Source organism: Notothenia rossii (genome assembly GCF_949606895.1).
Source record: "Notothenia rossii genome assembly, chromosome: 3".
NCBI lineage: Eukaryota > Metazoa > Chordata > Actinopteri > Perciformes > Nototheniidae > Notothenia > Notothenia rossii.
The window spans coordinates 86,734,193-86,758,370 of record NC_136901.1 but is presented as its reverse complement, the minus strand read 5'-3'; the positions used below and the strand labels follow the sequence as shown (position 1 = coordinate 86,758,370).

At 40.7% G+C, this 24,178-nt stretch overlaps 2 protein-coding genes across 2 annotated transcripts in view; one reads left to right on the top strand and one right to left on the bottom strand.

Annotated features, from left to right (window-relative positions):
- Positions 1-279: 279 nt before the first annotated feature.
- ppid (peptidylprolyl isomerase D) lies at positions 280-12,111 on the top strand. The gene is made up of 10 exons (XM_079670300.1): positions 280-439; positions 1,629-1,769; positions 2,795-2,901; positions 3,240-3,428; positions 5,257-5,379; positions 5,708-5,814; positions 6,309-6,450; positions 9,108-9,194; positions 9,489-9,531; positions 11,453-12,111. Exons 1-10 carry the CDS (start codon positions 355-357, stop codon positions 11,539-11,541), a joined length of 1,113 nt encoding a protein of 370 aa, XP_079526426.1. The 5' UTR covers positions 280-354; the 3' UTR covers positions 11,542-12,111.
- etfdh (electron transfer flavoprotein dehydrogenase) overlaps positions 11,998-24,178 on the bottom strand; it is a 24,738-nt gene continuing 12,557 nt past the window's right edge. The window contains exons 9-13 of the mRNA XM_079670299.1: positions 23,918-24,061; positions 20,326-20,494; positions 18,073-18,255; positions 15,664-15,885; positions 11,998-13,194 (exon numbers count right to left, since the gene is read on the bottom strand). Coding sequence (XP_079526425.1) covers positions 13,031-13,194; positions 15,664-15,885; positions 18,073-18,255; positions 20,326-20,494; positions 23,918-24,061 — 882 coding nt within the window. The 3' untranslated portion in view covers positions 11,998-13,030. The remainder of the gene's footprint in view (positions 13,195-15,663; positions 15,886-18,072; positions 18,256-20,325; positions 20,495-23,917; positions 24,062-24,178) is intronic.

Genomic DNA, 24,178 nt, shown 5'->3' with positions numbered 1-24,178 from the left:
ATTAATTGTATTTTTCATTACCGGAAGTTTCATTCCGTGCTCGCACGCATGTGGTTTTCAACACAAATTGTAGAATTGTTTTTCCATTTATGCCATTTTTACATCAAAATGGCATATTTGGAACATTTTTTCTACTATTTGTGTTCTTGCACATCTGAATTTGTAACCCAAACAAACGCAGTAATGTATTTCGTTTCTTACTTGAAAATCCTGCAATGCACTTTTAACAGAATACCTTTAATTTGAAATGCGCTCACCGGAAGTCATTGAACTCGGAACTCCGCTGCTTCAGTACGCCGGCCGGAATTAGCCAAGTTAGCCGAAACAAGTGTCAGAAATCGCCCTGTCTTTAAAATGTCTCACCCAGTACCATCTGAAAAGCCTGCAAACTCCGAAAACCCTCGTGTCTTCTTTGATGTAGACATTGGCGGAGAAAGAGGTCAGCCCATTTTCATTTTAATATTATTGAACAGCTTTTTTCTAAGGAGTAGTTTCACAATTGTCGTTAGCATTTGTTAGCTTAGCACAACTAGCTGTGGTGACTAGTAGAAACGGATGTATGCTAGTAGCTGCAAGAACAATAAACGTAACAGTTTACAGATGAACCACTTTCTAAAAATCGACATAAGTAGCTCGGTAATATTTAATATGAGCTAGCATGAACTTTGAATAAAATGACTGGTATTTAGAAAGCGAGATAGTGTATGAACCACGTGTGGTTGTGTTGTCTAGAATGACTGGTAAATGTAGCTTTTCTCAGCACTAGCTTTCCGGGTATACCACTGTAAGATAGCGTTATAGTCATATCAGTATGTTCTGTTTTATCATGCATGTAGGTAGCTTCATTCTAGCTCAAGTGTATTATCAAAGTGGTTGCAGCCAACACATTAAAAACACCATTGAAGATACCTTTTACTTTAGCAAGAGAAGTAGCGGTTCTAGCTCTATGTGAGGGGCTCATTTCATGTGGCAAAAAAATACTTTTAGTTTAGTATAACAATTATAGAGCACAATACATCGCCATAAAAAAACACCATTGGTATTTTAGTTACATAATTTGTGTTTATAACAATTAAAACACATAACCAGCAGCACCAGCACAATGATCACTGCAACACTATCACAAAGGCTCTAACCCCCTGTGGTTATAATGAAAACATACATATGAATCTGAAATGGGCCTCTGCATAATGAGTACTTTTAGTTCCTTAAGTATATTTGGATGCTAATACTTTTGTACTTTTAGTAAGTTAAGTACTTGAGTAACATTTTGAATGGAGGACTTTATTCCTACACTGTTAGTTATACTTTTGTACTATTCTGCATGTAGGTAGTTTAATACTTGCATAGTGTTGTATGTATTGTTATTATTATTGCAGCTTACACATCAAACACCACAAAGAAAATACATGTTACTTCAGCAAGAAGAAGCCTTTTTTGAATGCTTCCTAAAAACCAACATATTCTGGTAAATGTAGTCTTTCTTAAAGTCAAGTTAGTGAAGTAAAGAAATGTTATAGTTTTAAGGTATTTGGTAACTTAGTGCAGACTATACTGTAAATTGTTTAGTCAATTACAATCTGTATTTTATTGTAACACCGCACTGATGTATTTCTTTCCGTCCACAGCTGGCCGACTTGTTCTTGAGCTTTTTGCTGATATCGTCCCCAAAACTGCTGAAAACTTCCGGGCGCTCTGCACTGGAGAGAAAGGCATTGGCAAATCAACCGGGAAGCCTCTGCACTTCAAAGGATGCCCCTTCCACAGAAGTAAAATAAATAGCCTTCCCAGCTGCACATCATGTGACACTTCAGATTGGAGGACAGGGCACTTTGGAACTTTAGTTACACTCAGACATGTGAAAGTAGCTTTAAAGGACGTCCAATGCATTAGGCGCTTTCACACCAAGTACTTTGCCGTACTCAGTTCCCAGAACTTCGTTCACCAGAACTCTTTATTTCTGATGAACTAAAGAGCAGATCGCGTTCACACCGGTATAAGTCCCTGGGGGTGGATTAGGCAAATGAAGCCGCTGACGTCACTTCTTCTTCTGCTTTGGGTTTACTGGCAGGCCATAAACAACTTCACGGCGTATACTGCCACCCGAAGTCCCCGGAGTTGGGGACTGGCTTCAATAGAAGCTGCTGTGAGTCCCCGCAGCTTCTACTGAAGCCTTCCGAGTAAATCGCCAGAACGCCGACACCTCCTCATCTCCACTGCTCCCATGTTTTCTTTTGTGTTGCCATAAGTTAGTCTCTCTCCGTTGGTGCGCGGGGCTAAAGCTAATGCTAAATACAATGGAGGCTTCACAAAACCTTTCTGAGTTTTACGGGGCGTGGTTTGCAATTTGCCCAGCCAATCAGAGATGGGAACCTTTTTCTCCCATGAAAGTACCTGCTCTCCAGCAGGGACTAAAAAGGGGGTGAAAAGGTTCTCATGAACTAAGTTCTAGTTCCGGATTTCTTTGGTGTGAATGCAAAATTTCAAGAACTATCGGAACTATACTGGGACAAGTACTCCAGTGTGAAAGCGCCTATTGAGAGCTATTTGGAGAATCTGTATTTCCTTTCTTATTATATCGAGAACAAGTAAAACTCAATTTGATAAGGAAGTCACAATAATGGAAAGTTGAACCGACAGGAAGCTGCTGCATATTGTAAAATAGGCACTTATTCATGCATATTATGGGACAGTATAGTATTTAGAATGGGTAGTAACTAACATGGTACTTGAAGTTTTAGGGAGCTATAAATTCTACTGAAAATTAATCTGGCCATACATTTGCTTTTGGCAGTCATCAAGAAATTCATGATCCAAGGAGGTGACTTCTCCAACCAGAATGGCACCGGGGGAGAGAGCATCTACGGAGAGAAGTTTGGGGATGAAAACTTCCACTACATTGTAAGTGACTTATCACCAGAATCCCCATTATCTGGGTTCACCACTGTAATACTCAGAGGGGTCTGTACTATTCCCCATCACTCTCATTTGAACTTTATTTAGTATGTTGGATATTGAACAATGGACATATGTCTCTAGGTTGGAGTATGCAGGGATTTTTTTGCATATCTCTCTTAGTATTCCTTATCTATTGTACAAAAAAAAAAGGCATACAAATTAAAAGAGTATTTAAACTAACAGAAATAATCAAACACTCCTATCTTTTTTTTTATTTCTGTGTTTGAGAGTTAGTTGTGCCTGTCTTTTGCTTTTGTAATGATTTCCCTTTGTCTTTGCAGCATGACAAACCGGGTCTGCTCAGCATGGCCAACTCCGGGCCGGACACCAACGGCTCTCAGTTCTTCATCACCACCGTGGCCACTCCTCACTTAGATGGGAAGCATGTCGTCTTCGGACAGGTGCTAAAAGGGATGGGAATAGTCAAACTGCTGGAGTCCCTCGACACCACGGAGGACGCCCCTGAAAAGGTACATTGTTTTAGTTAAAAATATATAAAGTTCAGCCTCCCGCCACTATGCCTGTCTGTCAGAGTGACTGAGTATAATCCAGTGGACGCTAAGATTGACCCAGCTTTAGGAAACAGGGATGCCCGAAAACAATGGACTACTTTGTGCCGAAAAGACCGGAATAAATCAAATAAAAAAATAAACTATATATAAAGCATTTCCAAAATAGTAACATTTGACAAAGCTGCCAATGCATACCTTTTGAAGACACTTGTTTTAACACCATGGTGAACTTGGTGTTCCTTCCAAGTGTGCTTTAGTTCGATTTTCTTCCTTCCATGTGAAGAAAAAAATCTTTAAATAGAAAATCTGCAGAGCACCTGGCTCAAATACAGAATGAGATATTAAAAAGAACGGTTTATAAATGTCAAGGTTGGCCCCTCATTAGAGAAAAACCCCCACATAACGTTTTTTTCTTTTTTTGTAATATATTTTTTATTGACATTTGGCATCAAACCGTGGTCTTAAAAAGTATTAAAAGTTGATCAATCAATTTAGCGAAAATCAAGGCTATTAAAAAGTATTAAAGGGCATTTCCCAAGGTATTACATTTTGTAGCTTGTGTTCAATAAGTATATAAATTGTCCAAAGAGGTTGTATTCTACAGTCTGCCTGAATGTAATCATTGCGTAGGTGTGTAGTGTGATTCTGTGTAGTTTATTTATGGCATCCCGTTGGATTTGACGTCATCTGAACAGGACATCACTCGCTCACTGCTTGATAGCGCGCAAAGCTCAGTTTACGCCGGTTGTTAAACAACATCGTTATGGGGAAATGCAAGTCTGCGTCCAAATGGATGGAAGATATGGAGGAAGGACAATCAATACTGTATGTAGTAAATGTGAGGTAAAGTGTGTCGCCAAGGTAACCAGTTAGAACTCAAAGTGGCCATGAGGTCTTAAAATGTATGGAAAGGGTCTTTAAAAAAGGTCTTAAAAGGTCTTACATTAGACTTCAGGATTCCTGTTTATACCCTGAACACAATTAGTGTTTTTTCAATACATAGTAATTGTACATCTTAAGTGTGTCTGTTCGAAATGCCTTTTTCTTTTTTTACACAAAGATCAAATAAAAACAGTAAAAAAGTACGAACATTAGGGAGTGATCAGGACACAGATAGTTCCAGTTTCAGAGTTCTTACGGTCATTGAAAACCTGGAAAAGTCATGGAAATTCAAAATGCTAATTCCAGGCCCTGGAAAAGTTATGGAAAACAATATTTTTCCCAAAGTTTTGGAAAAGTCATGGAAATGTAACTAAAGTTGCATTTAATTTATATTTTATCTAATCGCCGAAATAGTAATTCTATAATGATAATAAATACTGTATCGTATAGAAATGAAACGTAAAATGGCATTTAGCTGACGAGGTGTTTTGCTGGTGAGAGATTTGAGTTGCTTTAGCCTGTAGAAGCTGGTAAGCCTACTATTTGATTTGTTTTAGATAGATAGGCACAACATGTTTCAGACCTTATTTTCCTGTTCCATGTTAAAATAAACCATTTTCAGTTGTACCGCTGAGAAAGAGTAATTTCTTTGGTCATGGAAAATTAGGTAAAGGTCATTGAAAATCATTGGTGAAAAAGTGTGTGAACCCTGCAGTTTGTGATTGACAGATGATCTTATCCTCTCCATTTTGTAAATGTCCATCGTAGCATCCCCACATAACGGTTTTAAATCCATAAACCCCAGCTCCTAAGCACGCATTGATATTGAAACGATGTTCTTTCACGTGACATGGATTCATGACACGTTTCCGTCTAAAACTTCTGCTGATGTGTCCCTTTGCAGCCGTGCGTGATTGGAGACTGCGGCGAGCATAAGGAGGGGGACAGCTGGGGCGCGGAGTCAAGCGACGGATCAGGAGACACCCACCCTGAATTCCCAGAGGACTCCGACGTTGACTTTAAAGATGTGAGTATCGTGGGGTCTTTGATCTTCAAGGACACGGGTACACTCTGCCAGATCGGATCGGATGGCTCTGAGGGTCCCCGTTAAAGGATCACAGGCTTTTTGGGAAAAGTACCTTATCCAAAATCAGATGGGGGGGGGGGGGGAATGAATATTGAGATCCACGACGTGTGAGGCGTAACAAATACACTCAAGGGCTTGTCCCCAAAACGAGGGTTAATGGATTATTTCCACATCTCTCTTTGATTTGACCTCAAAGTGAAGTGGACTCAACGTTTTGTTTTGCTGTCCTGTCTCATTAGGACTCTGTTTTCTTTCCCTTTGCTCTCAGGTGGACAAAGTTCTGTCTCTGGCTGAGGACGTTAAAAATATTGGAAACAACCTTTTCAAGAGTCAAGACTGGAAAGGTGCAATCAACAAGTATAGCAAGGCTCTCAGGTAATTGTGTGTTTGTGTGTGTGTACTTGAATCTCATTTGTTGCTACTGAAGACATGACTTTAAAAGTGAGTCACAGGTATACACATTTCATTTTAAAATGGCAGTGATTTCCTCAAGCCTTTGGCCACTATATTTTATAGCAAGCTTAGTCAAATTAGAGTAAAACGCATTTGTTTAGGGACTATTTTTAGCCTCTGATTAGTGTATTCAAAAAACCCAAAGTGCCTAAGATTATTGTTTGCTTTTCCAGGCTATTTTTTATTGGATTTGTTGCCATTAAGAAAAATATAGAACATGCCCAGCCTTACCTTTAAACAGGAATGGTTATGTTTTCAGAGCTAAATCTGCTAAAGGAAGTTTGCCTCTTTAAATACACTATCCACATGAAACAAGAACAAACTGGAGGAATAGTGAGCAGGAAGGACTTTGTGAATACGCACCCGTCTGCTGCCGGTGTCTCCCTAACCATGAGTGTGTGCTTCTCCCTGTGCAGGTACATGGAGGTGAGTGGAGATCTGCTGGAGGCGGGGGTGCAGAAGAAGCTCCAGCCCACCGCCCTCAGCTGCTTCCTCAACACCGCCGCCTGCTATCTGAAGATGGAGCAGTGGCAGGACGCTCAGGACAGCTGCAACGAGGTACGGTTGTTAACGGAGGAGGGGGGGGGGGGGCAATGTGTCTTTAGAGCAAAGAGGAGAATTTCCTTAAATGGTGAATCATTTGTTTTAAGTATGCAATGTATCAAGCTTCAAGGATTTAATTGTCATTCGAACATAGCTACAGTGTAGTTATGACAAAGAAAATCTTAGGTCACAGGCTACAAATAAAATATAATATAATATAAATACAGGGTGTCCGCGGGGTCTTAAAAAGTATTAAAAGTTGATAAATCAATTTAGCGAAAATTAAGGCTTTTAAAAAGTATTAAAAAGTATTAAACGGCATTTTCCAAGGTATTAAGAAGTCCCACAGCAACGACAACATGAAACACCCTTTAATGTACTGAAAAGAAATGTCGGGAAACCCCCTCAAGGCGGCCCCCATAGCATGCTGCTTCTTATTTTAAGTTTCGTTGCCTTGCTCCGCTCTGTGGGGGGGGGGGGTCCCAAGGTGGGTAGACCGGCATACGCAACGCTCTGGGGGTCCAACGGCTCCGTGTGTAAGCCCTACTGTATATATGATCATTTTCTGATTACGATGAAATAGCCCGCCTCCCTCTCCCAACGTCTCCTGCTGCTGCTGGGCTGTCAGAAGAGGGGGAGGAAAAGAGAGGCAGGCACCGTTTATTAAATATTATTATACAGAGAACAGAGTCGTTATCAATTTGTTTTAAAGCTCAATAAATAACAAAGAAGACCTCTGATCGACACTTTTCTAATTTTGTACGGAAGATTTAAACTTTAACGGACATGTTGACCGGCGGAACAATTTTTTTTACGCAAACTCTGCCGCACGGTTCCCTCGTCCCTTGGAAGAGGCGGAGAGGTGGGTGTTTTTCATCTGCTGGTGGACTACCTGAGAAATATACAGCAGGAGAACACGTCGTCCACCGCGGAGAATAAACAGAAGGGCAACCATGGCAACCATGCTCCGGGGTCTTCTTTGCTGCTTTTGGTGTATTTTGTGGCGGCAGCAGCGCCACTTACAGGCCTGGCATATGTACTACAGCGTTTCCAGCATTTCCAGCGGTCTAGTGTGAACGGACACGTTAATGAATCGAATGCGTGTGAACGGAAGACTTTTTTGCGTTTGCGCATGCGTTTTACCGTATGCGTCCTCGTGGGGCCGGGGTCTAAGCCAAACTATATCCGGTCACAGAGATCTGCTATTTTAAAGTAAAGTCAACACATATAGACCCTAAATATAGTCTATATTAAGAACGAGAAAAGTCTTAACATATATATCTTTTTTTGTAAACATATGAAAAATGTGTGAGGGTGATGACGTCAGAGCATCGTCCTATGTGCCAGGGCTTAGCCCCGGACAGCCCCAGCCCAATTTAATCCCTGGGTATTTGTGAGGGAGCTCCTATGGCATTACCCCGCTGAAGCTCACCAAAGTTTAATATATTTCATAGTTCAAAGTTTTGTCAATTGTTTTGTTTATTGGTCAAATACTCGTTTCTAATGGTTTCTGAGGAGTTTGACTGGAATGAAAGAGCACAGAAGCAACAAAGCAGCATACTGCATTAAACCTGACCTTCACAGAGAGGTTGAAGTTCATGTGGATTGGAGGCTTCAGTAGTCTGTCTGCACTCTGTTTAGTTTTGCTATCTTACAATCAATACAGTAAATGTGAGGTAAAGTGTGTTGCCAATGTAACCGGTTAGAACTCAAAGTTGCGATGAGGTCTTAAAATGTATGGAAAGGGTCTTAAAAAAGGTCTTAAAAGGTATTAAATTTGACCCCAGGATTTCTGCATATACCCTGAAATAGTGCAGAGTAGTCTATATACAAGTAATTGGAATATTGATATATACAAGTTGCAAACAGATGAATGTTATGGATGTTCTTTCAAAAGTTCAGGTGTTTAATAGTCTTGAGGCCTGTGGGATGAAACTGTCCCAGAGTCTGTATCTCTTAACTACCTCCACAAAGGACATGGGGATTATGGAGTGTTTGTTTGTCAGTAAGTAAGATACTACGTCAGTTTTCACTATCGGTAATATTGCCATATAGGGCATTAAAGATGGCGTAGGTAATTCACTTCAGAAACACTTTCTGTTATATTCCATGGAATGCTCTTAACATACCGATAGCAATGAATACATTAAATGCTTTGACAATAAATACATAAAAAATGTCATCTGTGGAAGCCGTAGTACTGTAAAAATTACGACCAATCTTCTGAGCCGGCCCGGCTAAAGTAACTGGATGGCCTACCTGCCTGTCAGCCTTCCATCTGTGCACAAACTTATCTCGTGCCCTCATTGGTCATGTGGTCAAGGAAGTCTGAAGGAAGGGGCAGATTTTTTCCAGTTGTGTACTTTCAAATTCTAGCGCACTCGAGCTGGTTTCTCCATTCTTACCTACCCCACCTTTAAGCCTTGGCGAAAAGAGTGTCCTTCTACTTCTATCTTTAAAGTTGACTTAATTGTTTTTATGGAATGATAAAATCAACTTCGCAGAAATATGATTCAATGCACTTAAACATTTAGTTACCTGGACCCCACCTGCCTAGTACGTTTTGGGGGAAGTATAATGAAGATTTCATATATAAAATAACCTAAATGGCAAAAATGTAATGGAGCATTCAAGGAGGATCATTTTGGATGTTTTTCTGTTGTGTCTCACAGGCTCTCGGGCTGGACCAGGCGAGCACTAAGGCACTTTTCCGGAGGGCCCAGTCCTGGCAGGGGTTGAAGGAGAACAGCCAAGCCATGGTAACACGCACGCACACACACACACGATTAAAATAGCTGTTAAAAATGAAGATACTACCCGCTGACAGTTGAAAATGTACACAATGATGGATGTCTACAAATATCGATTATCTGGTTTATACAGCTTTACTAGCACCGGTCTCCCCTTGGTGACAACAAGGCTTATTTCTTTCATGATGACACGCCCTGGTTTCTTCAAGATAAAACAGAATGCATTGGTTTTGCAGACAGTAATTCTACAGGGGGCATTCTGAGGTCACATTGACTCACCCAATGGTTTTCTTCTCCTTTCAGGTTGATCTGAAGAAAGCGCACGCAGTAGCTCCAGAAGACAAAGGTGGGGAATCAACATTTGTCTGTTTCTTCAGTCTTGATCAATTCCAAGAATGATGCAAGAAATGTGCCGCCATCTCCCACATTTTGCATATTTGTTTTGACATTTCATGCATATTCACGTGTATTATTCAAATTTAGTATGCGAGCTCATGAAGAAAAATAATCCTAGGATCGCAAGAAAACATCCTGTCCTGATTTGATTTGATTTGATTGAGGGAATGAAGTAGCTGTGTTCTGTCTGAGCAGCATGCGACCGAAACATCATTATCTCAGATCTCAGGGTAATTGCTCAAGAATAACAAACTTAGGAGTATGGCTATATTCACTTGCTAGACTGAGAGGATTTGTCAAGCCAACAAAAGCCTGTGTACCCATTTTTTAAAAGAAAATCCCTATGATTGATCTACTTTGATCTGAGAGTGACTCACGATAAAATGCTATTCAGACGGTTGTTAAATTCAAGTGCTTCACATAAACACAATGGCTGAGTCATTGTGATTTATACCAAGCTTCCTCAAACAGTGTTTCAAGTTCTACAGGAACTGAACATATAGCTTTAATGCGGCTATGTTCAATATTTACAGTTAAGCAGCTTAATGTATGGCTTTCTTTAGAGATAGATTGATGGGAGGACCAGGGCTCTCGACTAACTTTTTTTCCACCATCCTCCCGGAACCGTCCCGAAATATAATCTAAGCCGTCCCGAAATTAAAATATTAGTTTTTCATTATCATTAGTTAAAATCATTGAAAGTGACCTTTAACATAAATAAAACATCATACAAATCTAGATGATAATTCATCAATCTTTTTATTTGAGGAAATCAGTCAATCACAGAAACAAAGGCCAAATATATATAAAAAAACACATTAACGAGAAAGTTACTCTAATATTGAATCCAATCAAGTCCCATCCAACTAACAAACAAATCCAACACACTGTCCTGAAGACAGAACCCAGAGTAACCACTAACCAGGAGCACAGTCTGTAACACAGTCAGGAGACCTTTACAAACTGCCCCGCCCCCTCGCACACAGACGTCCGGATTGGAAAGATCGCATTTTGTAGTCTTATTGCATATTAGAAACGGAGTTGGCAAAACTAAAACTGCGATATAATGTAGCAATAGTACATAAGATGTATATTTTTGAAATGTCTCCAGTACCATAGCGTCGGAGCTTAACGGTCCCACGTTCTTGAATAATTCCAGCCCGTTTGATACCGGGGCTCGGTACCCATCCCTACATGGGGAGAGGCGCAGCATATTGCTAAGGACTGAATGCGATCTCATCATTCGCGGGCAGCTGTGCCGCTGGCTGTCGGTAAACATACTCTCTGTGTGTTTGTGTTGACAAGGAGGTTTAATAACTGTGTGCTTCACAAAACGTGCTGTCAGTTTCATCGCAGTAGAGTTGGCAGGCTATTTTTATTTTAACTCTCGTCCCAAAATGTTTTTTTATCCTCCTCGAGTCTTATTTCTTTCGGCCCCGGGATGCCCTTAAGCTCGAGCCCTGGGGAGGACACAGCCGCCAGAAAGTCTGAAATACTGTTAGATTTGAGTTAGGGGAACAATTTAGAAGTGTTTGAACCCCCTGATGTCTCAAAGCTGAGTGGAGTGGGTGAAATGGAGCTCTTTGCAAATCTGCAGCTCCTTTCTGATATTTGAAGCAGCAGTTTATCGGCTGTTGGGAGATGTGTAAAAGCGAGCTATAAATACGATTTACGCTCTCAATGTGCCTTAAAAAGAAATACCCCCCCCCTCTCTCTCTCTCCTCTCCCTCTCTTCACCTCTCCCTCTCCCCCCTCTGGATTTAAACGTTGATGTGCAAAAGTGAAAAGCAATGTTTGAAATCCCAGCACCAAAAGATGAAACATAACTTTGATTGATTGTTGATCTAATCCAAAGTGTTTTCTTTTGGCAGCTATCAGCAAAGAGTTGAAGAGAGTTCAGCTGATTATCCAGCTGGAGAAGGAGAAGGAGAAGAAAATCTATGCCAAAATGTTTGCGTAAATACCTTGCCTAATGCAATGAATTCTCTCTTCAGCAACGTTTATCGATATATGAATTCATGTGTGCGTGGGGAGCTGCACTCGGTCCGTCAGCAGGTGAAGTGGTTTCAGTTTGCAGGTCTGTTCATGTTTTCAAGCTGCCACATCTCAGCGTCTGTGTTGTTTTAAGGGAATAACTGTTGTAAGCTTCGACCTGTCTTAATACTGACACGTGTCCTCACTGTAATGAATAGTTTGAGCGTTAGTCTGATGCATGGCTGACTCCACTGCTCTGAAAAAGTGGGTTAACATTTATCACCGGCCCTTGTTCCAGGGGCTTGAAGTAGTTCAGCAAAGCATTTACTGTATATGTTGTTTAGTTTCAAGCTAAGGATTTTTGATACAGTGCCCTTAGCCACACAACCTACATCAACCTGTCTTTATTTATGTTTTTTACAGAGAATAAAACAAAAAGGACAACAGTCAAGTGCTTTATTCGTTAGTGTGATATCATCAAATGATTTTATGTACAATACTGAGCAGATCAAATGCTGTCCAAATATTCCTGGAATAAATGCTGAATAAACCTGAATTTGAGAGCTGCTTGTTCATTTACAGAGGAAATATATCATGTATTACAGTTTGTTGGGTACCTCGTTTTAAAACACAATAGGCGCTTTCACACCGGAGTACTTTCCCCGTTTAGTTCCTGGGATTTTGCGTTCAGATAACTTTTCAGTCCCTGCTAGAGATGTGGTACTTTCCGATCGGCTGGGCAAATTGCAAACCACACCCCGTGGAACTCTGAAAAGTTTTGTGAAGCCGCCATTGTATTTGCTAGCATTAGCCCTGCGCACCAACAGATAGACTAACTTATGGCAACACAAAAAAAAACATGGGAGCGGTGGAGTGAGGAGGAGGTGTCGGCGTTCTGGTGATTTACTCGGAAGACTCCCCAACTCCGGGGACTTCGGGTGGCAGTAAACGCCGTGAAGTTGTTTGCGGCCTGCCAGTAACCCAAAGCAGCAGAAGAAGAAGAAGTTACGTCAGCGGCTTCATATGCCTAATCTTCAGTCAGGGGACTTATTCCGGTGTGAACGCGATCTGCTCTTAGTTCCATGGGGGAACTAAGAGCTGGGATGTGAAAGCGGCTAAAGATCCACTTTATTGTAAAACTACTTTAAATGCCCATATTGTTTTATAGCTGTTATGAAGCCACAGCAACGTTTGATCAAAGCTCAGTTTAATGGTCCTGTTTGGATGGATTTCACAACCAATGCCACATTTTAAACGTAATATAACTGCAGAAATTAAGGATTTTTATAACAAAAAAGGCATTCATATTTCTAATATCCTTTCTTTTTGCAGATTTAATCTTTTAAACCCAGCTATATATTTGCTTCCTGTTTCATAATTAGGCACATTCACCATCGCTGGCAAGTACTGCAGCCCTGGATGATACTTTACAGTCATCTTTCTAGACAAAGGTTTTAAAAAAAACCAGGAGATGTTCACATCCCGTTGTAGGCTGGCCCTCCTCCGCCCTCGGGCACCACCCAGTTGATGTTCTGGCTCGGGTCCTTGATGTCACACGTCTTACAGTGGACACAGTTCTGAGCATTAATCTGAAGCCTCATCCCATCTCCAGTTTCCAGGGGAACATACTCGTACACACCTGGAGAGGGGGGGAGAGAAGTAATGTAGTTAGTTACAGAGAAAGAGGGAAATACTTACGTTAGTTTGAGTTCCACTATCCCATAATCCCGTCTGTTTCCAAAGTGCTGATTCTCTTTCTGTTACTTTAGAGGAAAATAAGGAGCCCCTCAGAGATGTTTGGTTAAAAATAACACAATGGTGCTCTAGGAGGAGATTCAGGTGATAAGGTGTCTGTGTGGGGGGGGGGGTAACTTGGTTGCTGATTGGCCAATAGTTACACAAGCCAACAAATCGTTATGACATCATAAAGTGGCCAAAATCTGATCAGCTCATTTTCACACAGGTTTTTATAGAAATGGATCAGGAAAAAAAGAGAGAAAATCTTTGTTCCTGAAACTTTCAGAATCTCTTTACCCAGAGGGGAAACATGTTTATGTAGAAGGGACATGAAAAAGTGGATTTTGCATAATAGGTGACCTTCAAGGGAGTTATCAAATACTAATGACAATTTGCCCTTTAAAAAGGTCAACGCAGCGTTTCATATTTATAATACATTTCTGTTTTCATGATGCCAGGAATCAGAAGTACATACGTATCCTAAACCATGCTTACTTTAAGATGTAATAATTGTATTTAGAAAATAAACCATATAGTGTGAGAACTCTCAGCAGCAGCAGTGTGATGTGGACACAGCTGAGTTTCATCTTTTTAAAGCAGCCCTATTCTGTTTCCCTTTCCTGTGTTATAAAGGTTTTTGTGCAGTAAGTGGTCTGCAGGGCTAACATCCCAAAGTTCCCTCCAACATATTAACCTGAGCACAACAGGACCCCTTTAATGATTAAAACAATTGCCTCGATGCATTTTGTATTAAAAAGGTTTACAGGAATACAACCTGCTCTCATACTGCTTTGGATATTGATTGCAAAATTGGGAAACGCTGCTCTCTTTTATACAGCCTAGTCATCTAATTATGCATAAAACTAGGGGTGCATTGTGTAGAGAAGTTAATTATACTAAAGACACATTCATTTGTACACATTTGATGGAAAGAGTGTATAAAAGAGTTGTATAAAAGTCATTAAAACTGAAGCGCTTTATAAACACTATGCGGGTTAATTACCTCTGCCTACAGATTAGCCTGACATGTGAATCTAAAGGAGGTTAATTAAATCAGGGATGAAACAGGGATACATCCTTTAGACTCTAAAGGGAGAGTTTAATATGTAACGTTTATTTCATGTTAAAGGGATCAGCTGTCCCAAATTGCTGCTGCTGCCAGAAGACAACAATGCTGCACGAGTCATTATTATAAAAGTGATTAACTTCCCTAACCTGAGAGTTTCTGCACTAAGTGCTTCATGTTTTATTCCCACTCCCTCAGCTCTTTGTCACAAAGCATCTCTGCAGAGGCTTCTTCACCTCACGCTGGACATCATTAGGTTTTCACAGCGTTCAGAGAAAACCAGGTGTCTTTGTCCTCATCTGGAGACTTTGGACAAACCCGGTAAACACGTAAAGCTCAAATGTTTGAAAAGAGGAGATTCCTAGATTTCTAATGATATCAGGATTGTTGTTGTTCTCCAAATATTAAGCAAAATATGTCACATTATATAATGACTATCACGAGTCATCATTTTGAGAAAAAGGCCTTCAAAGTTTGTTCTTCTCTGGAATCCATCGATCTGATTGGTTATCAGCAAATAATCAAAATACTACGGAGGGAAGATATTTTCGTTTGGATTACTGGTCTGGTGGAAGCTCGCGAGTGTGTGTGTGTGTGTGTATGTATACGTGTGTGTGTTTGTGGTTTGTTTGTATTGTGTTGGTTTCCCGGGGAAAACCCTCATGAGAAACACCGGCTGTCGTTATGCCTGCTGTGACGTTAAGTTACTCCGTTCTCCGCTTGTAATTATGCCGTCACAAGCTTCAAAGTTGTATTTATCATCTGAATTTGCCGAAACAAGTTTAATATTCTGAAAGCCAAGACTTTGTTTAATTGAAATCAGATGAAAACGAACTGTCACGGACCCTGCTGTGTTATCTATGATCACTATACGCTTACATTAATAATTTCAGCCGGAGGGAGGGGGGGCGGCGCTGCGGAACAGCAGAGTGGCGAGTGAGAGCTGTCATCTTCCCTTTACAAGCTTAAAAAATGTATTTATCGTCTGATTTTGGAAATAAAAGTTTCATATTCTGAAAGCCAAGACTTTGTTTATTTAAAATCAAACAAAACACCCGAACCCCGGAAAAATATTTTTTTACGCAAATCCACGTTTATTTTGAAATGAGCCGTTGCGACTTCCAACGGGTCACACATGTGTGTGTGTGTGTGTGTGTGTGTGTGTGTGTGTGTGTGTGTGTGTGTGTGTATATATATATATATATATATATATATATATATTTGCATAGATGTTTTTATATTTGGGATTGTGGGAAACGGTATTTCGATCTCTCTGTCTGTACACACAAACTGGAAGATTGTTACCTGCGGGGCAGAAGCGCTGCTCCGGCCCGTCGTAGATGGCCAGGTTCCTCTCCACCGGGACGCTGTCGTTCTTCAGGGTGAGGTGGGCGGGCTGGTCCCCCTCGTGGTTGGTGCCGCTCAGAGCCACAGAGGAGAGCAGGTCGAAGCTTATCTTCCCGTCGGGCTTGGGGTATTCGATGGGGGTGCACTCTTTAGCCGGTTTCAACTGGTCGGCGTCGAGGCCTGAGAGAGATGGAGCACTGCTGTTACCAAATGTGGATTTCCTCTGATAAACAACAGCATTAGAAATGTACACTGCTCCACTGCATGTGTTATATCCTTCATACATTCAGGTAAGGTCACTACACTGAGCTGTTGGTTCTTATAATGAAGTGTTGTAAGGGTTTGACTAAAGTTGCTGGGGTTGAGTCAAACTCTACAAAGGGTACATGTTACCGACGGGAAAACATCCAGCACATGCCCCTCTTAACCAGTTCAATATTTCTGTATTTGTTACCTAGTCAATTAATACATTTGAACAAAAACACACAACATATGTCTTTAAATGCAGACACAATAATATATTCTATAGCTGAATGATCAGTGAGTCCCATGTGAGTGAAAGGGTGTACGCAATATATATATAGTTCATGAAAAGTAGTCCAACAAAAATAATATAATCCATAAAACTCCGTTCCAGGTTTTCTTAATCCAGTTATTCCAAAGCAATAATCCACACCTAGAAACAGGTTAAACTGGTTCTTTGCAATAAAGTTGTGTAAAATAGACACAATTCAGGATAAGAAAAACCCTCCATGTTTATTCTACTTTACTGCTGCCTTTGTTTCTTCATTACAGTAACTCTATCAAACAAGGACTACTTGACCACTGAGTGAAAATGTCTACTGCTTGTTCATTCATTTTTTATGTAATTTGCTGTTTAAAAATCTTTTTTTATTCCTTTATTCATGTAACAGCACTTGTTGCAGCTGTTTGGGCCAGGAATTCCCCCTGAATCTAAATGTGAATTGTCCTGAGAAAACAAAGGAAAATACATTTCCTCTTAATATTTGTATTGTATGCAGAGGGAAACTCCTTGTATGAGAAAACCTTTTTAACAGTTAAGCTTTTGTATTAACTGCTACAACTTTCTGAGACTATAAACCTCTGATACAGGGGTTTTCAAAGTGTGGGAAGGTGAACCTCCCCTCAGAGAACATAAGAACAGCTGCGCCCCCCCCCCCCCCCCCAATTATTGTTGCTATTATTATTATTATTATCATTATTATTATTATTATTGTTGCTGCTATAATGCAGGGGTATTATTATCCAGTGGAATGCCCTTACCTACTGGCCTAGTTAAATCAAAGTGGCTGGGCAGTGGAGTTTTACACACCGTCTTAAAACTGATTTTTGGGGGAAGACCCCCACAAGGAAAAAAATATATTTACACATGTAAGGTCATCATCTTAACAGTTTGTTATGCTCATCGAGTCATCCGTGAGCAGAGCAAGTTGGTATGCCTATAACGGCTGAATGCGGCAATTACCATGTTGTTCAGCAACACGCCTCACAAACTGATTAAGATCCAAAGCTTTAGTGCGTTTTGATTCGGTGCTGAGTACAGCCAGACTTCCCAGTCTCTTCTCTGTCATTGTAGACCGCACATACCTTATTCCTTCGGTCTACATGGGGTACGAATCATAGACTGTATATATAAAAGGTCCGAATGTGCCGTCCCGTTCAAATGAAAATCGCAGCCAATCACATTTCCTCGCTCGCACCGGGGGAGGGTTTACAAGGCTTGCGTCTTGTGCTGCATTCACTTGCACTCGGACACTAGGGATTTTCTCTCGTAAATGTCCGATGAGCCACAACTTTTATTTAAAAAACAAAGCTGCGAACTGGGGTGGCAAGGCTAGTTTTAGGGGGGCAGTTTCCACCCCAAGCCACCCCGGTAGATCCGCCCCTGCTTGATCGGTACTTGCTTTTGATTAAAAGTCAATGCGGAAAACCTGCACTCCCACAGGTAGGCGGAGGTGAAGGGAATGAGCACATTTACAGCCTTTTTGGCGAGGTGGGGGAACTCGGTCTGCACAGACAGCCAAAAGTGTGCAAGTGACGTTTTCTGCCAGACGCTGTCTCCTCTCTCACTTTAGGTAACTTCAATAAAAATCGATCCATGTTGCCGCTCGCATAAAGTTAGCTGAAGTTAACGAGTTAGATTTCACTGTTTCTCGGGAAAAAATTCTCCCGCTGCACCTCCCCTGAAGCTCTCTGGCGCCCCCCAGGTTTTCACACTTTGAAAACCGCTGCTCTGATACATGAGCTTTCTTGTAAGTAAGGATTATAATATTTTCTACAATTAGTCCTCCTTTGTGAACTGTTAGGCCACATCCGTAGGAATATGATAAACACCGTGCTACTCACCAGCGTGTTTGAGCGTCCACGGCTCCTTTCCTCTGCAGATCCAGTAGAAGATCCCGGTGTAGACCATGCCCCCGTACAGACCAAAGTAATTGTGGAAGGACGGCCGGATGTTTCTGACTGCGTACAGCTCTTTCCACACCCACGAATTCTTCAAGTTCTCAGCGTACTCAGGTACATGGAAGCCTTGGGAGGATTCAAATAAAGAAATGACACACACACACATTGAACGAATGTCCTCGCTGTTGTCACACAAAGCCTTGAATAATATGGCCTTAACCAGTGAAGGTTTAGAAAAATAATGACTGTATTTCAACAGGGATTTCAAGCTTAGGTACATGGAGGCCTTTGGAGGATTCAAATAAAGAAATGACACACATTGAACGAATGTCCTCGCTGTTGTCATGCTGACCTTTCCTGCACATTTGTAGCACAAAGCCTTGAATAATATGATAACCAGTGAAGGTTTACAAAAGAATGACTGTATTTCAACAGGGATTTCAAGCTTAACATTTTGCATTAGAAGGAATAATCCCTATAAAAAATATTTCACATTTAAATAACTGGTTTTTTTTTTACGACGCCTTTTTGTGGCAAAAACACTCTGCCGTTACATTTTGAGAAACATTAAATTGCATCAAACTCAATAAAACTGGAATGGTAGCAGACTTAGGGGCGGATAACTTCAAACTCTGGCGCATGAAAGCAATATTATCTGGACAGCACAAGACCACTACAGGTAATGAAGTTATTCGGGTAAATATAACCTTAAAGATATAATTATTCATCAGTTTTTCTCTTCCTGACTATCGACCATTTGCATTTGAGTCCATTCTTATTTGTCATGAGCTAGAGAGAATGAACACAATCATGTAAAACATGACGTTAACTATTAAAAAGGATAATTGAAGTTGGGTATAATGAGAATCACAGTCAGTGATTTAGCTGCAGTAGATGGCGCTCCCAGTTCGGAAAAGCTGACATAAGCATGGGTAAAACAAATCGTTTTTAAAAGGCCACCCATAAAAATCAATATCAGTTCAAGTGAACGCTATACTTAGAATAAAGGGAACATGATCTGCTTACTAAGCTCTGTCCAAAACAACCAGCTTTATCTTTAACAGAACACAGGAGAGCTTTGTGCCTCGATTGGTGAGTTTCTTTGTGTACTCTGCTATTCACCTTTTGAGAGCCGACTGCAATCTACAGTAAATAATTCTCTGATTACAGATAACCTCATACGAACTATCCCTTTGAGCAAATAAGTCACCGCAGCTCCACCAAGATGGATCATATAGATCTTTTTATAATGATTCTTGAAGCTGTTCCCACTGGCCTTTTTACAGCCATTACAGTTCTTTTTATTAATTTAGTTGCAAGAGTGTGTCCCATGTGCAGCCTCTGTTTAGTTCTCAAGTGGCTTGGAAAACTATTAGTAAAGAAGTTATTGCCTGACCTTTCACAAATGCTGTGCTAACTGACATCCTACTACTCCTCCATCACCATCTGGTACGCCGCAGCCACAGCCAAGGAAAAGGGCAGGCTGCAGCGGGAGGGTCGTCCGCTCTGCAGAGAAGGTGATCGGCTGCTATCTGCCATCCCTCCGCGACCTGCCCGCCTCCAGGACCCTGAGGCGGGCAGGGAAGATAGTGGCTGACCCCTCCCACAAACTGTTCACCCCCCTCCCCTCTGGCAGGGGGCTGCGCTCCATCAGGACCAAAACCTCTCGCCACCTGAGCAGTTTCTTCCCCTCCGCTACCGGCCTCTTAAACAAGGCCCGGCCCCCCCACTGACACTTTACCTCAGCCACAACGTATTCTCTATATGCATTACATATTATGCACACAATGTTCATACTGCTTACTGCACATATTTCTTGTTTCATCATGTTTGATATCCTATAATTCATTCATAGCATTCTATTTCCATGTAAATTACTGCTTTATTTTATTTCTATTTAACTATATTTTATTAAGGTGTCCTTAAAGATTTTTTGTTTTATATTTGATGTATGCACCATGACATCAAGTCAATGTCCTCGTAAGTGTGAACCTCCCTGGCAATAAACCTGTTTCTGATTCTGATCCGACCTGATATGGCCCAGCGGTGTTGCAGTGTGTACGGTTATGTAACTTCAGAGAGCCTGTATAGACCCATTTCTGGGTTTTAACTCACTTTAACCTCGGTACCTGAAATGAGATGCACACAGGTACTGCTGCCACCATCATGATTATTAATGGGTTTCACATTTTGTACCTAACGTCTCTGACTCCGGGTTCTCTGCTGTGATTTTAGGGAAAATGGCCTCAGCAGCCAGCATGCCGCTCTTCATGGCCGTGTGGGTGCCTTTGATCTTCGGGACATTCATGAAGCCGGGGCTGCAGCCCATCAGCAAACCTCCTGGGAAGGTCAGCTTTGGGATGGACTGGAGAGAGGAAGAGGAGAGAGTTCATGTCATTTTTCACTTTTTACACAAATGTATTTATTGATTTTTACAATTTTTACAACACAATAACGACGTAGCATATACATGACAAATACATCATTACAAAGCAAAGCGAACAAAAAGACAAAAACATGACAAAAAAAAAAAAACAGCTGAGTCTCAAACATACATTACATTACATGTCACTTGTTAGAAACTTTCCAAAATCCTAAGAATGCTCGATGTGAAAGTATTTAATAGCAACAATATGTCCGCACATTTACTAGAATGCATCGGCCACAAAGCAAGTATCACATGTGAACTAAAAAAGGCACTTCATATACGTAAACATATTCAATTAAAAAACAATATCTTAAGAAAACAGAAGGTAATTTCTTATATTAATTTCTGACAAAAGATTGATGAATTGTTTTTCAATGCAGTCATCCATTTTCCAGAAGAGTGATTTCAGAACGTGAGCTGAATTGTGAACGTTTTGCACGCCGGTTTCCATCAACTCAGAAATGTATTGAAAATCACCTGCAGTAGATTTCAAACCTTATTTTCTCAGTCAGTTTGTTCAAGTTTCATCTTAAATCCTTTCTATAAACAAACTATTACAACTAGTAATACCCTTTTCTCATGTTTTTTTTAATATGTAGTTTCTCCACACACACCTGTATGTAAAGTGTGGCTCTGTCAAACTGTATTCCAGCTGGTTGGTGTGTTTCAGTGTATCAAGTTACCTCTAATATAATCTTCTTTTTTTGTACAATTGTATTTTTTTTAACAGGATGAGTGAGGGTATTATCACATTGCATTCCAGATTTCATGACACCAAGAAATTAATTGGCAACACAATTTGACTTAAATGAGATAGTACCAATTAATACTTCATCCCCACTCATCAAACAAACAAACAAACAAACAAACACTGACCAGAGCTTCTTCATGGTTGCTGTTTTTTTATTTCGCTGTACGTAAAGTTTATATTATTGTCTGGGTGTTTCCCAATGTCGAGGACGCTTCCTCGGTAGGACATGTCTTCCGAGTCACTTGCTTCAGAAGCGAGGCAAGAATTATTCTTAGCCTCGGAAAACGAAGAATGGTGGAACAGGCTAACAGGTGTGCGTCATATGCGAGGCCCCGCCTTAAATGGACCGCGATTTCCGCCAAATATTTGGAAATTGGTCCGTGCGCAAAGCATTGTGGGGATTTTAAGACCGCGGAGGATACACATGTGCAGCCTCGAAATTTCTCGCTACGAAGGACGCCGGGCTCGGTAGAATTTCAAGTATCCTGGACATTGGAACAGTCCTTCGGCGGGACTCGATGACGTAGCATCCTTGAAATAGTGGCTCTGGAGTATCCTTCCCTTGACATTGAGAAACACCCCCTGTGTCTTATGTGATTCAAGGTCACAGTGGAAGTAAGGTAGTTTTAGGTAGTCCAGACTTCCTTCTCCACGTCATGCATCTCCTGCTGGAGGACCCTGAGGAGTCCCAGGACAGTAAATCCCTAAAGCCTGTTTGGGGTCAGCTGCGGGGTCTCCTCCCTGTTGGACTCCACTGGAAGGAATCCAGCAGCAGCACCTCAGCTGACCTTCAATGTGACTGAGCAGCTGCTGTGCTTACTTCTAATATTATTCACAAAAATCATATTCCTATTACCATTTTTTACAATAAATCAAAAATTATTAGACGAAGAATGAAACTACTCAAAAACAGATGTGTACTAAAATAACACCACGTTTTTCCTATATCCAACATTCTAATAAGGACACTTCTAAATGTATTCCTTGTCTATACTACTTGGGTCGGATTTCTTTGTATAACCATATTTGTAATCTAATCTTTAATCTTGCGCAGTAATAATGCATATCTTAGTGATCAGAGTGTGTTATCGGTCCTTTTCTAAAAAAACGTTTCGTTATTAAAAATAGAGTAAAAACAAAAGAAGGCAGATTGATGAAACACCAGATTCCAACACAGATTGAATAAAATGACTTACAAGGCTTTAATGTTTACATTTAGGAACCAATTTATGTTGCAATCATGCTGTAAAAACGACAATTTGTTTGCAGAGTAAATTAGATTGTAAATGAAGAATCAGCTAATGGTTTTAATTAAATATGAAAGTAGGAATGCATTTAATCAATCCGTAAATAGAAGTGTTTAATTGAGTCGTGCAGAACAGTCTTCCATCCGTTACAGTTTGTTTAACTGACAGTGTTTATTTTGGCAGCTATTTTATGTTTAGTCGGAAATCCCATTCAGTGTTAGTCACATTCTAAATCCATATATAGTTTTTCTTGCAAACTGGCCCGGCGCAGGGGAGCACTTCATCTCAGTGTTTTCGATCTTTCTTCAAAACAACATATTGACAACATATCAAGGCTTCGTTGTTCCCTGATGTATAATAGACTAACATCCCCCCTTTGCTTTTTATGATCTATTTCCGGCTCCTATCCATTTGTCTGACATCCTTTTTTCCGGCATGAGCACCGACTGGAGGATACTTGCTCTCACACTCTGTCAGAATGAGCCTGTCAGCAGTCAATCTGTCAGCATTAGGGCGAGGAGGAGGAGGGCCTTCAGCAGGAGAGCAGTTTGCTACTTGAAGCAATATTGCATCAATACACAGAGAGGCTAAGTTCTGACTATTATATTAATAATTAATATTGGAAATACATGTACTTTTTCGGTAAGAATAGCTTTTATAGTCCACTAGATGGTGCCGAGATTTTTTTTGATGAGATCATCATTATTGGCAGGAAGTTGGTCAAAACAAAAAGAACATCATCTCATTGGATTAAAAAGATGTTGAAAAGCTTCACATTTTGAAAAAAAGTTAATAAGTTGCAGTATATGTTTTCCCAATACTCAGCATATGACAAACAGTTTAGTCTAGCAATAATATCTCATTGTTACTTAAAGGTCCCCTATTATACTGTTTTTCATCAATATACTATAGCTCTCAGATATAAACAGAACATGTCTCTGAAGTGATTACCCATAATCCCCTCTGTTTCAGCCCTGTTTCCAAAGTGCTGATTCTCTCTGATGAAAATAAGGAGCCCCTCCCCACACCCCTCTGAGAGATATTTGGTTAAAAAGACACAATGGTGCTCTAGGAGGAGATTGAGGTGATAAGGTGTGGGGGGGGGGGGGGTTACCTTGGTTGGTGATTGGCTAATGGTTAAACAAGCCAAAATATCGTTATGACATCACAAAGTGGCCAAAATCTGATCAGCTCATTTTCAGACAGATCAGAACAAATAGTGAGAGAATCTTTTTCCTGAAACTTTCAGAAACTCTTTACACAGAGGGGACACATGTTGATGTAGAAAAGACATGAAAAAGTGGATTTTGCATAATAGGTGACCTTTAAGTATCTAAATAATTTTGTATAGCAGGGCCCTACCTGTATCCCTCCTTCGTTCAGAGCCCTGGCTCCATATCCGATCCTGGTGCCACCCTCCAGCGTGGGAGCCACGGAGGGATGATGCTTCCAGCGCTGGAACTCCCTGAAGGGGCTCAGGTAAGGGTTGGAGTAGTCCAGACCAATCTGGAGTAGGAAACACATATACATTACATTTAGCTGAGGCTTTTATCCAAAGCAACTGACATAAGTGCAATCAACTATGAAGATACAAGCTCAGAACTTGCAGGTATATACGCTTCA

What these genes read in the sequence shown, in the direction of transcription:
- ppid (XM_079670300.1), top strand. Translation starts at nt 355, where the DNA reads ATGTCTCACCCAGTACCATCTGAAAAGCCTGCAAACTCCGAAAACCCT. An exon ending in CTCAGGACAGCTGCAACGAG is followed by an intron (nt 6,451 to 9,107) that starts GTACGGTTGTTA and finishes TGTGTCTCACAG; the next exon opens with GCTCTCGGGCTGGACCAGGC. An exon ending in AGGAGAACAGCCAAGCCATG is followed by an intron (nt 9,195 to 9,488) that starts GTAACACGCACG and finishes TTCTCCTTTCAG; the next exon opens with GTTGATCTGAAGAAAGCGCA.